The sequence below is a fragment of the Paramormyrops kingsleyae genome, chromosome 7, assembly GCF_048594095.1.
Source record: "Paramormyrops kingsleyae isolate MSU_618 chromosome 7, PKINGS_0.4, whole genome shotgun sequence".
NCBI classification, from domain to species: domain Eukaryota; kingdom Metazoa; phylum Chordata; class Actinopteri; order Osteoglossiformes; family Mormyridae; genus Paramormyrops; species Paramormyrops kingsleyae.
Window position 1 is genome coordinate 33,870,556 of NC_132803.1, and position 13,032 is coordinate 33,883,587.

Below are 13,032 nucleotides of genomic sequence, written 5' to 3' on the forward strand. Positions count from 1 at the left end.
CCCATGAAGTGAATGACCCTGCCTGTCATCAGACTCCAGAATGTTCTTACTCCGCCCTCTACCTTAAATAATGCTTTCAGACCAACAGCTGAATCTGTGAGATCTAAATTGGGTTAGATGTATCAGCTGAGACTGTGTCAGACTTGTGTGTCAGGTAGTCTTTGTGTGTGTGTCTACATATACATACAGGGAGTGATACTCCAGACCATAATTACGTTACGTTTGACGGAGGACGGAGACTGAAACCTCCCCCAAAGCCCTCTCCTTGGAAGGCCTAACACAAGTCCATGGAGAACACCAGACAGATGTTCAGGGTGATGTTCGATGGGCCACCTGTAATTTCAGCTGAGCCCTGTAGCTTGCTTTGGTTTCCACCAAATCCTTTTCCAACACCTCATGGCATCAGTACAGTGTTTTGTTTCTTCCTGTGACTGAGAGGACCTGCTCGGGTAACCAATCCCCCCTTTCAGAAGACTGTCCCGCAGTAAATCCACAATAAAGCCCACTTATGTCTCTGGTAAAGTGAATGCTGTCCTCCTTTTGACTAAAACCAGTAGCCTGTTGAGTTAGCTTTTGCGTCTTGGACCCTTCTGGAAGCCGTTCCTGTACAGGAGTGTCTTTCAACAAAATGTGAATGGGATATTCTTTTAGCCTTTGGTGGTAACATTATTGTCTTTTTACATGGAGAACTGTTTTTTAATACCTTTGGCATCTATGACTGCTGCTGTCAGGGTAAAGATGCAGGTATAATGCAGACATCCTGATGATTCTCAGCTCAGTGGCTTAAAGTTGCTTTTTGAAAGCTTTCAGAAATAACGGCTACCCTTTGAACTTGTATGTTTTGTGAGCAGTAAATAACTTCATCTTTACCTCTTTGCATTTTTGAACTCACCTGTAAACAGCTGGTCTCATTTACACGACTGCAGCTGTTGACAGAATAATACAAATGCAATCCGTTTATCTTGACCCCAGCTGCTCCCCCACCCTACAATCTTTCCTTAATTAAAAATGTAAAATTTACCTGCCCCTGTCATAACATCTGTAACATAGATTCAGCCAAGTTAACAGTGATCTGAGTTCTGGTTGGTTGACATCTGAAATGGTGCAGATTTATTTAGTTTTACTTGTGTAGATTGCAGGAAGACTGCTGAAATATGAAGTATTTATCTGCCTGCAGAAAGCTGTGTTTTTTTGTCTGGAACACAAATGTTAATGCTTTTGTTTATGGGTTTTGTGTTCTTGAGGTTTTCAGACTTTTGTTTAGGAATAATTGCATTTTGAATTAAGTTTAAATGGGGAGTCGGAGTCCATACAGATGAGAAAGCTGGTGTGTATGTATAGCCTCCATAAACACTCCTTAGGTTTAATAACTTTCATTCAGCTATTTCTATGGCACAAAACACTGAAAGCTCCAGTCGTATGACATCACTAAGAGCAAAATGTGCATCAAATTATACACTTGCTGCTACGCTGGCTTACATTTAATTGTGTAATTCATTTTACGTACTCATGTCATATTTCTTAGACTTTATATCCATAATATGTACTGGAAAGACAGACTGTTCTGGCAGAAAAAAGTCACCAAAATATAATACTATAACTTTATGTGGTACATAACCGCTTGGAAAAATATTCCAGGAAAAGTTTTAGTACAGACTAGGGCCATTTCTAACTTCATTAAAAAACAAACTTTTATTGTTATCTGGAATGTAACAGTGTAATTAAAGAATTCCTTGATTGGTTCTTGTCATTTCATTTGTACGTGGCATTTGAGTGGGACCAGTTTCCTAAATGAAATGTTCCAATGCAGTTACTGTAGATTTATTTTTAATCTCCATCCATTTCTTCTTGTCGTTCCAAATTCAGAAGCAGTTGGAGTTTATTTGACATAATTGTTTTTTATTTGAAACATATATAACAATTATTCATATATAAAACTTAAATGCATTACAAAATCAAGCTCAGTTTTTCAGTCTGCGATGCTGGGATTTTTGGGTATTAAACACAAGTTTGTATTTAATTTGTGGTGTATAATTTAGACGCAAAGGTTCAGGGACACGCAGGAGTTTTTCCAGGGGCAGGTGCTCGACTGGGGTGGGGGGTGGGGCATGGGGGGGACCTCCTCCATACCAGTGATCGAAAAGTGAAGAGGGGCACTCAGGATCTCAATAGGGAGGCTGAGCAAATCAGTGATATATTACTGTTGTCTGTGTTGAAATGGTCTGAGATCATACAGTTGCATGGTGGAATGGGCAGTGCAATGAGTATTTTGCTTGTATGCACTTTTAATAACTGGCAGTCGCCACCATCACACTTCATGTCTTTTAATACTGAAATGACTCATGGCGTCCTTTCCTACAGCCGCGCTGACCATGATCGGCACATCCACGCACCTGACAGACCAGTGCTCCCAGTTTGCCATCCCGTCTTTCTGCCACTACGTGTTCCCGCTGTGCGACGAGGGTGCCAGGGGGGCGCGCCAGCGGCAGCTCTGCCGGGACGAGTGCGAGGCGCTGGAGAGTGACCTCTGCCACGCCGAGTACGACATCGCTCGCAGGAACCCACTTATTCTCATGCAGCTGGACCTGCCCAAATGTCACCTACTGCCCCACCCCAGCTCGCCCGACGCCGCCAACTGCATGCGCATCGGCGTGCCCAGTGACAAACTTGTGGCATGTAGGTACCCCAACAGAGTCTGTGGAATTCCTGCCTGTGATGTAAGAGGTCATGTGACCTTGTCTTCCCAGAGCCAGCCAATCACAGACACATTTTTTTTTCTTATTTCTCTTGTGAAATATTTTAATTTCCACCAAATATGTCATTTTGCTGCTAGTGTGACCACACACACAGATTCAGGCATATAAAAAATGTTTTAAGGATTTGCTTGGTCTGCCTCAGGAGTGTTGAGAGATGTATGGAAAGGGGGAGACTAAGGCTTTACTCGGGGGGGGGTGTGATTTTAATGAAAATGAATGAGAACACATAATTTAAAGCCTGCTCCTCTGGGTCCCCCTCCGGGGGGTCTGTGTTTTCGCTCCTCCCCAGCTCCCTGTCAGACACTGATTTACACTAATTACTGTACATTCATTCGGGGGGGCTGAAGTCACCCTTGGCACTAGCTGCATTAGATAGTTTGTTTTGTTTTATTTTTGAGATTGCTCTTGTTTAGTATTGCTTTTCCAGTGTAGCCTGCGAGACTCCTCACTTTGACTCTGTGTGAAAGATTCTCCCACAGGTCACAACTGCTACAACGGCAGCGGCGCTGACTACCGGGGCACCGTCAGCGTCACCAAGTCAGGCTATCCGTGTCAGGCCTGGAGCGAGCAAAACCCCCACATCCACCGCTTCTCATCCGTCGAGTTCCCGGAGCTGAGGGGGGGTCACAACTACTGCCGCAACCCCGGGGGCCAGATGGAGGGGCCCTGGTGCTTCACACTGGACAAGAACGTGCGGGTGGACCTGTGCGATGTGCGACTGTGCAGTGAGTGCCATTCTCAACCTCAGTTCGTCAGTCTGAGATGCAGCTAAGTGACTAAGAGGGGGGTGGGCTGTGGCTTAGCGGGTTAGGCATCCATTCCTTTGATCAGAAGGTCACCAGTTTGAATCCCATGTTCGGCAAAATAGTCCGATTCCCTTAAGCCCCTATAACAGTACAAACAGTACAGTTTGGGATCTGTGCCCACATCCAGAAGGTTGTTGGTTCGAATCCCATGTTTGGTAGCATAATCATATCATGTAAAGCACCTTGGTGCTATATAAAAATGAATTGAACAGAGTTTAGGGTGGTAGTGTCTACAGTATTTTTGTGTAACTGAACATCGCAGAGTTTGACTAACCAGTACAGGAAACATGATTTATTGCTTCATAACCCCACATTATCTATTAGAACCAAGCTCATTTGCCACTTTATGAAATATACCTGACTGATACTGTGTAGGGCCCTCTTCCCTCCAGAGCTTCTTCAAAGGTGCCTAGAGAAGCCATTCTGCAGAGTACTATCATACTATCTCTCAGTAATGAGATGTTTTCAGCCACAGAAATTCCATTCTGTGTAAACTCTAGATACTGTACTGCATGGAATAATAACTGCATACATTACATGCCATTCTAATCTCATTTTACCCAAAAGGTGCCTGAGCCTCTTGCTCCTGCTTTATGTATTCAGCTGCAGCCATGTGATTGGCTGTTTTGGAGGAGCAGGTCGTTTATGTTAATGAGCAGGTCAACATAATAGGCTGGTCACTGAGTGCATATAGGTCATGTCACATGGGTGCTGTGTGATGTTCTGACAGTGCCCCCCGAGAACCTGAAGAAGGAGATCCTGTACATCCTCATCCCCAGCATCGCCATCCCCCTGGTCATCGCCTGCCTCTTCTTCCTGGTATGCATGTGCCGGAACAAGCAGAAGGAATCGTCGGACGCGCCCCCCTGCCGACAGCTCACGGCCTCGCCCAGCCAGGACATGGAGTTGCCCCTCCTCAACCAACACAAGCACCAGGTACCTGCAGCAAGGGGAAGGGGGGGTGGATGATCTTAAGTGGTATTTCTTCAAAAAATGCTTTGATGATGGTCTAGCTCGTTTGATTAGTATGATTGTTCTGTACCGTGCCCGGACCCGGTTCAAGAGGTGGGTCCGGGGCACTATTCAGTTGGACTTGGATGTGGTGCATATCTAGTGTGCTCGCTAACCGTGCCTGAGCACGGAGCACGGACATGACGTCAGTGATGTATCTGGAGACAATGTGCTTGTGCATGGTACAAGGCAATAGGGCCAAGAGCAAGGACTCCCTCAGAAGCCTACAGAAAGCGAAACTGAATGTGCTATGAAAATAGAAATAGAATAACAGATTTGACCTTAACACATACCACACATATTCCTAATTCATCTGTTAATTTTTAAAGTTCCAGTTCCAGGTTAAATTTTCCACAAATGTATTAGGTAAAAAGTATTTTAGGTGAAGAAATAACTCTAGCCAATGAATTTTTTTCCTAGGCCAAGCTGCGAGAGATCAACCTGTCGGCTGTACGTTTCATGGAGGAGTTGGGAGAGGACCGCTTTGGGAAGGTCTACAAAGGTCATCTGTACAGTACAGCACCTGGTGAACAGACACAGGTGGTCGCAATCAAAACGGTGAAGGACAAGGATGAGGGAACATTACGGGAAGAGTTCCGGCACGAGGCCATGCTCAGGTCACGCCTCCAGCACCCCAACCTAGTGTGCTTGCTGGGCGTGGTCACCAAGGAGCAGCCAATCAGTATGGTCTTCAGTTACTCTGGCCATGGAGACCTCCACGAATTCTTAGTCATACGGTCGCCTCACTCAGATGTGGGCAGCTCGGATGACGACAAGACGGTGAGGTCCACGTTGGAGCAGGCAGACTTCCTGCACATCGTGACCCAGGTGGCGGCCGGAATGGAGTACCTGTCAAGCCACCACGTGGTCCATAAAGACCTGGCCACTCGTAACATTCTGGTCTGCGACAAGCTCAACGTCAAGATCCTTGACCTGGGCCTTTTCCGGGAAGTCTATTCCGCAGACTACTACAAACTGATGGGAAACAACCCATTCCCCATCCGATGGATGTCTCCGGAGGCCATCATGTATGGGAAGTTCTCCACAGATTCAGACATCTGGTCCTATGGCGTGGTGCTCTGGGAGATCTTCAGCTATGGGCTGCAGCCCTACTGCGGCTACTCCAACCAGGAAGTCATCGAAATGGTGCGTAACCGGCAGGTACTCTCTTGCCCGGACGACTGCCCCGCCTGGATCTACACCCTCATGCTCGAGTGCTGGAACGAGTTCCCCGCCCGGAGGCCCCGCTTCAAGGACATTCACGCTAGACTGAGGGCCTGGGAGAGCCTGTCCAACTACAACAGCTCTGCTCAGACCTCTGGAACCAGCAACACCACGCAGACAAGCTCGCTCAGCACCAGTCCCGTCAGCAACATCAGCACCACCCGGTACGTCAGCCCCAAGCCCAAGGCCTCACCCTTCCCTCAGCCTCAGTTCATGCCCATGAAAAGCCAGATGAGGCCCATGGTGCCCCCTCAACTCTACATTCCCGTCAATGGCTACCAGCCCATGCCAGCCTACCCCTACCTGCAGAACTTCTACCCCGTCCAGATTCCCATGCAGATGCCGCCCCAGCAGATGCACCCCCAGATGGTGCCGAAGGCCGGCTCACATCACAGCGGCAGCGGCTCCACCAGCACCGGCTATGTCACCACCGCACCCTCCAATACGTCGGGCACGGATCGGGCCGCACTGTTGACGGAGGACGCCAAGACCAACGAGGACGAAGCACCAGACGGCACATCGCAGACCGGCCTGCACTGTGAGGACGTGTCCGTCCCTGAGACCGAGCTGCTGGGGGACAACGACACTCCTCTGACAGATGACCTCGAGCTGCACTCCGAGGCATAGGTGGGGGGCGGGGAGGGGGGCGTGCTACAGACTCGAACCGCAACGGGCAAAGATGGCTGTCGAAGCAAGGCGTTTGTTGACGAACTGTAGGGCGATTTCAAAAAGTGAAGGGAATGCATCGTAAAACAAAAAAGAGCAATATTTATAAGTTGATTTACTGTCACTGATGTGGCGTGTGAGGTTTTACCTCTGTGACTTGGCATGTTGGCTTTGGGAAGTCCTGCAAGCTTCTCGCCATAGAACTGTGATGAAGAATCAATGTCTTCCTAGTATGTTGGTTGTGTGTGACGTGCAAGGGTGGGTGGAGTAGTGAGGTCTGTCAGAACTGTTGCAAAGCCTTTCAGAAGAATTCTATTTCTTACTGTTGCTGTGCAACATACAAAGCGAAACATTTTAGGTTCTTGAAGTCGCCTTTTTTCCATGTCACTAAGTTTCTTTGTATGTGTACAGTTTAGCACATTGTCTTTTGTTCGGGGGGGGGGGGGGGGGGGATTCACAGCTGTTTTCTGTACGAGGCATTCATGTAAACAAAAGCCAGGCCACGGAGTACTTCAGCTCCTTGGCACAGGCCAATAAACTCAGTGGTGGCTTCTGCCTTGGAGAATGGGCTGTAGGCGACCGGAAAGAGGAGATTCAGCTGCTTCATTTAGCAAAAAAAAAGTACCATGGGAAAAGGCATTCTTACTGGTCGAAGGAGGGCAGGTATTTCGATCGGAATTTCTGTCAAACTGTTCTGATTGTTTGATTCTTTGGTCTCCATGTGGATAAACCAAAAGCAGGACAGAAAGCTGAACCGCCACGAGAGAACGGCGGATGTTTCGTGACGCTTCATAGAATGGGCCTGGTCAGTGCTTGTTGTTACCTGGTTTTATCTTTTTTTTTGTAGATTTTTGCCTTTTTTTAAAAAAAAAACAAAAAAAAAAACCTTTGGGACCTTGTACAGATCTATAAGTTATGTTTTAATGTTTTAAAATGTCTCTCCCGAAGTACACATCTTTTTAAAGCAGCTTATCCATTGTCTTTTGTGTTCTTGGCATGAATTCTTACGCCAGGTATAATCTCTGTCCTAGTAAACAGATACTTGCTTTTATGAAAGACATTTTTTTAAACTCACAAAGTGGTCTTTTTTTGTTAAAAAAAAAAAAAATACAAAAATACTAAGATTTTGCCTTGTATTGTGTAAATCCTGCCACTTGGGATGTCCAATAAAAATGATACATTTATCATTAAAATCATCAACAATGTCCACTGTTATAAATATATTCTGGTACATTCAACATTTTCTCACATGGCGTGTATATACAGCTGAATGGTTCCAGAGGTTGTGAAAGACTGTAATGCTTGATAGGAAGTATTGTAGGAACAGAATCTCTTTTTTCCATAGTCTTTTTAATGGGGGGATCTTGTCCTTTGTGCTTTAGGCTGCGTGCTCAGAAAAAGTGTGGTTGGAAACGTTCTGAAATTCAAAGAGCGATCGGGCACCCGCATAATAGGAGAGCATCGGGACCAAATTATGCAGAAGGAGAATATGCGGAACAGACAATGAAGCAGAACTTGCATTAGTCACAAGCTTACAATTAATTTGTGAATTAAAGACGTCCCTTCGTGTGAAGGGGATCATCAATCAAACGGAATGCGAGTTTAAAGTTGGTGACGTGGTTTAGTATCAAACATTTATGCCGAATTCCCGTGAAAATGCAAGGCTCGCGTTGCAGGAGGAAAGAGAAAGCAGGTTTCTCGCAAAACAAAACGTGTAGAGTAACCCGATTGTTAGTATTACAGATAAGTTGGAAACACAATTTGGTGATAATCAGCTTTTTAAGTAAACGGAATTTACGAGAGCTCTTCCAACGGTACTGACGGAAAAGGCATGTGGATGCTATTACATTGTGCTTCAGAGGATTATGCACCCACCACATCTGTACACGGAATGAAAAAAACATGTCCACCGCAAACCACCGGGGCCGAGTGCTTTAACCATACCCACGTGAGCATGAGAGGGGTACATATTCTTCACTGACCTCTTTCTAGAAACCGGTATTTCTTTTGAGCCTAAAATCTTGCCTCACGTAAGGGTAATTGTGTGTTCTGCGCCAGTTCCATCGGCTACGTGACTGTTTAGGGATATTTAAACAAACGCTCAAACCGTAACATGATGTTCAGTGGAAGGGCTTCCGCCGCCCTGTCTGTACTGGAAGGGTGAGTCAGGTGATCGGTTCCCTTGTCCTGGCCGTCTCTGACCTTATCCATGTTGTTCCGCAACATACCCCCGCAGCTAGACGCAGCCCTTACATAACCCGACGCGCCTTTGATGTTTTTGTGTATGTTCCATCGAAAGCTGCTGCTTGCGTTAATTCACGTGTCCGATCGCCTGGCCCGGAGCGAGTCTTTCCGCAACTTTTAAGCTCTTTTTATAGTATAATGTAAAACCTGTGAACGGACAGGGCGAGTACAGTGACAATATGTAGGTTTCTGCGCTGCCTTGAAAGTAAGGTCGCTACGGTGTTTATTTTCTGATATGCCTAGAACACTGGGTTAATCTACCCACGATTTCTGACCTACAGAATGCAATCTGGTATCTCGCTTCCTTCCGTACAGGTCCGATCAGTCCTATAAGCGGCCATCTTTTGCTCGCCAACTTTTAAGGGGGCGCCGAAATGCCAGCCTATTTGTTTGCTTTGGACGGAGGCCGCCACACCAGCAAGGACCGGTACTGCTTCCCTACATACTACTACTAATCCGTATGCAAGAGTATTGACCTCCAGCAGATCCCACGTGAAAGCACTGATCGGTGAGATAATTAACTGCAGGGATGCAAAGGAATTCCTCCCTTATATTCGTTTTTTTTTTATCCGGGGGGTTCAAATGGCATCAGAGGAAAATCTCGCTGGGGTTGTTCTCAATCTCCATCTCCAAGCTTTCCATCTTCAGGGTGAGCTAGACGAAGGACAAGAAGATAATCCATATTCACTTTTCAGTAATTAAGTGAGAAACCTAGCCTGCTTAGAACACAGCCAAACATCGGCCTACATTCAGTGCAAAACAGACAAGCCGCACAGGCAGTACACGTATTGCAAACAAGTAAACGTACTGCAAATTAAAAAGTCCACAGTACACAAATAGAATACTGAAAACTGAATATTATAGGATAGCAATGAAATGAATATTAATGAAATGGGGGGGGGGGGGGAGCCTAATTAGAGGATGGTGTGTGTGTGTGCAATTAAAAAACAGTGCCTGTCTGTTACAGATGCCTGGTGCATGATGTCAGCAGGTAGGACTGATCATCCAGTAGCGCTTTACACCGTGGTAGAATGAGCTGGTGAATAAAGGTACTTCAAGATAGCGCCCCCTGGTGCAGATGGGTAGAATTGTTCATGTCCTATTATGGGGCTAGTTTTCCTCATAAGTGTGCTCAGACGTTTGTTATCGCCTGAACTGATAGTGCAGAAAAGCATGTGGGACACGTTAAAAGACCTGAGCCTGCTGGGAAAGCAGAGTCTGCTCTGGCCTTTCTTAGACAGTCCTTTCCTTTCTGTGCTGTCTGCCCAGTCTAGTCTGCTGTTCAGGTGGACCCCCAGGATCTTGTAGCCCTGCATCGCCTTCACATTCTCCCCTTGGATGGTGGTGCAGGGCTCCCTGCCACTCTGGAAGTCCACCACCAGTTCCATTGTCTTGATGTTTGAATTGCAGGACGTTTACCCCTCATCACAAGACAAAATCCTTTATTAGTATTTCTATATTTATATATTCCTGTATTTTTATACCTTTCTCTAACGTCAAATACTTTAAAAAGTCTTTGGTTTGAGAGAATAAACCTAAAATTTAATTTTGATTTTCACCACGCGGTGGCGGTGTAGAACCATTTTACCGAAGTACAAAATATTATTATATTGCTCTGACAGAACAATTTACAATATCTCCAAGTTTCCGCATAATATTGTTATAGTGTTCTGTATGTTTTTGGTTTTGCATTTCCTCCAACAAATCTGTTCTACATTTTGTTTGGCAAATGATGACAAATGCGGTCCATGATATTTATCTCCAGCCTAGTCTAACTTTCACAAGACGTATTTCTAGAAACACGAACAATGGTTTTACGCAGAATGCCTGGACCCGTGTAGCAGGGCGCTTGGCTGTGTAAGTCCGTGGTTACAAATCTAAATTTTCTTGCGTTCTTACCAGAAAATCAAATATATTATTTTGGGAAATTCCTATGGAGTTATCCACTGAAAGATTGAGATTTTGCCCTGATTTAAATGCATTGCCTCCAGTTAAACTATCCAGTTGTTACCATAATCTGGCTTAAAAATAATTGGCATATAACATTGTACATGTCAATTAAAAGCAATTAAAAAGAAGTTTGTAGGTTATAAGTAGCCAGGGGCGCTGTAAAGGGGGGGGGGGGTAAACGATGACGATTCTCGGGGCCCATGACTGAGAGGGGGCCCAGAGAAGCCCCCAATAAAAAAGTCTCAGCTGTGTTGGGGGCCCTGTCAAGATTCTTTTCATGGGGCCCAAAATCCTTAGCAGCGCCCCTGTAAGTAGCTATAGAGTATTAGACTAATAACGTTAAGTTTGTCTTTTCGAGCGATGTCGACTATAGTGAAATTCATTCTAGGATGCGTGCATAGGATATTATGGAAGTAATTTCACAAAACAGTAACTTAGATATTAATGGAACGCTGAAATGCGACCTCACTAATGATGCGTCGCCACGTTTCTGTTTGTTGAATCAGCTGGTAGACAATAACACTCAAAACCGAACAAACTTTATGTGAGCTGGATGGCGCCACCATCGACGGATTTGGGGAATATCCACAACACCTTCGGTTATACGCCAGCGAATGACAATTGCAATATCAATTAATATAAAAAAAAATACTGAAAAATTACAATAAAGAACGCTAGCATCTGTGCCAGCCTTGAGCCTCAGATATCACGGACAACATTCAGAAACCAGATCTGTGCATGCATTAGGCGACATGCCTCCCGTCATTATGTGATCAAATAGCTTGGGATACGGTGACATTTAGTCCAAGTATACCTGCCTCGGGTCCTTCACATATGCAGTTAACCTAGCATATATTAACCTCTCTAAACTCTCCGACAATGCTTCCTTACTCGGTATCAGTTTGGTCGTGGTCACATACTCAGTCTTGGCATTACGTCTTTTGGGGTATTTGTGTTTTTTTTTCTCTTAATCTTTTCCTTTATGTTTGCTATTCTCTTGCGGACCAGTGGCCTGTACTACGAAGCGAGGTTACTGGCTTATCGGGGTAACTTTGCGAATAACTTGATGACGTGTGGTGTAACTTCGCAATTAACCCGTTCTACGAAAGGTGGGTAGGTTTTACTCGAGGCATGCTGCCATGGCAATTTACGCTAAGTCTCAAAACTGCTCCGAGCAGTTTTTTGTTCTTGGTTAAGTCGAGGTTTCTGCGTAAGCCAGCCCTATATGAGCACCGCCCCTCCAACTACAATTTCTCCGAAGACAATGCCGGTTCACCTGGATGATCCATACGACACTGGCGCGCGAGTCGTGAGGGGCTCTCTCTGTCAATATGTATGAAATGGAGCAATGGCATATAATATGCATACAATGTATTAATTAATAACTGTTACAGAGAAAGTTATTCTGAAAACCCAAGGGGTGTGCATTGTTCCCTGTTGTCCACTGATCAAAGCACACTTCACTAGATGTGCCTGTCTTGTCTAGTTTTAACGTTATTAACCCATTCATGTATTGTCCCATATTGCACAGTATACGGATACATTCGAACATTCAAAAATTAATTAAAATTCGCATGTAAAGCAATCTGGGAAACAAAGGGGTGTGCAACAGTCGCCATGAGCCCAAAATACTAAACCACCATATATCATTACAGCTGAAAGGACCTATTATATTAGCTATTAACATGATTTGGCACAAATCACGAAATGTTTTGAAGCGGAAAAATAATCGGTGTGCATCGATGTCTGTGTACTGGACATCACAATTCTTTCATTTAAAACGCCCAACCTTCCGTAACGTTATTAAACCCAGAAAACTGAATATGGAATAAGAGGCTAACTTAACCGCGGTGACAGGTTCCTAGTCGTTTTCTCACTACACATATGCTTCTGTTTTGTCCTGTTGTAAATCATTTAATTGATTGTTAAACAATGGCTCAATTTCTATTGTCATATGAACAAACACCTTTTTATTATTAGCTGTAAAACATAGAAACACGCTATTAAGTGGAGGCTAGACACAAAAAAAATCTTTCATAATGAGTAGAAATATAAATACATAAGCCCTACCACTTGACATGATGTTTTTATATTTCATCTTGACTTGCTGCCATGTACGCTTTCCACTACTATTGCATTTGAAATCGGATCAGTTATTGTTAACATTAGGTTTACATTATGAGTAACATTACAGTAATGGAACTTCAGGGAGCATTTCATTACTTAGCAGCATATACAGTAATAGGTGATTTCTGAATTGTGTCCCATCTGTTAACCTTTGTAATTATTAACAGTATTTCAATTCTTTTCAGAAAACACTTCATTGTCTAATACTCGGTCGTGAGATATTTTAGACCACGTTTTATGACCATGAA

The 13,032-nt window shown here is 44.7% G+C and overlaps 1 protein-coding gene across 2 annotated transcripts in view; it reads left to right on the plus strand.

Moving 5' to 3' along the window:
• ror2 (receptor tyrosine kinase-like orphan receptor 2) overlaps positions 1-7,668 on the plus strand; it is a 70,261-nt gene extending 62,593 nt beyond the window's left edge. For both annotated transcript variants that reach the window (XM_023806769.2, XM_023806770.2), the window contains 4 exons: positions 2,362-2,676; positions 3,224-3,481; positions 4,293-4,498; positions 4,994-7,668. In XM_023806769.2, coding sequence (XP_023662537.2) covers positions 2,362-2,676; positions 3,224-3,481; positions 4,293-4,498; positions 4,994-6,424 — 2,210 coding nt within the window. In that variant the 3' untranslated portion in view covers positions 6,425-7,668. The remainder of the gene's footprint in view (positions 1-2,361; positions 2,677-3,223; positions 3,482-4,292; positions 4,499-4,993) is intronic.
• The last annotated feature ends 5,364 nt before the right edge of the window (positions 7,669-13,032 follow it).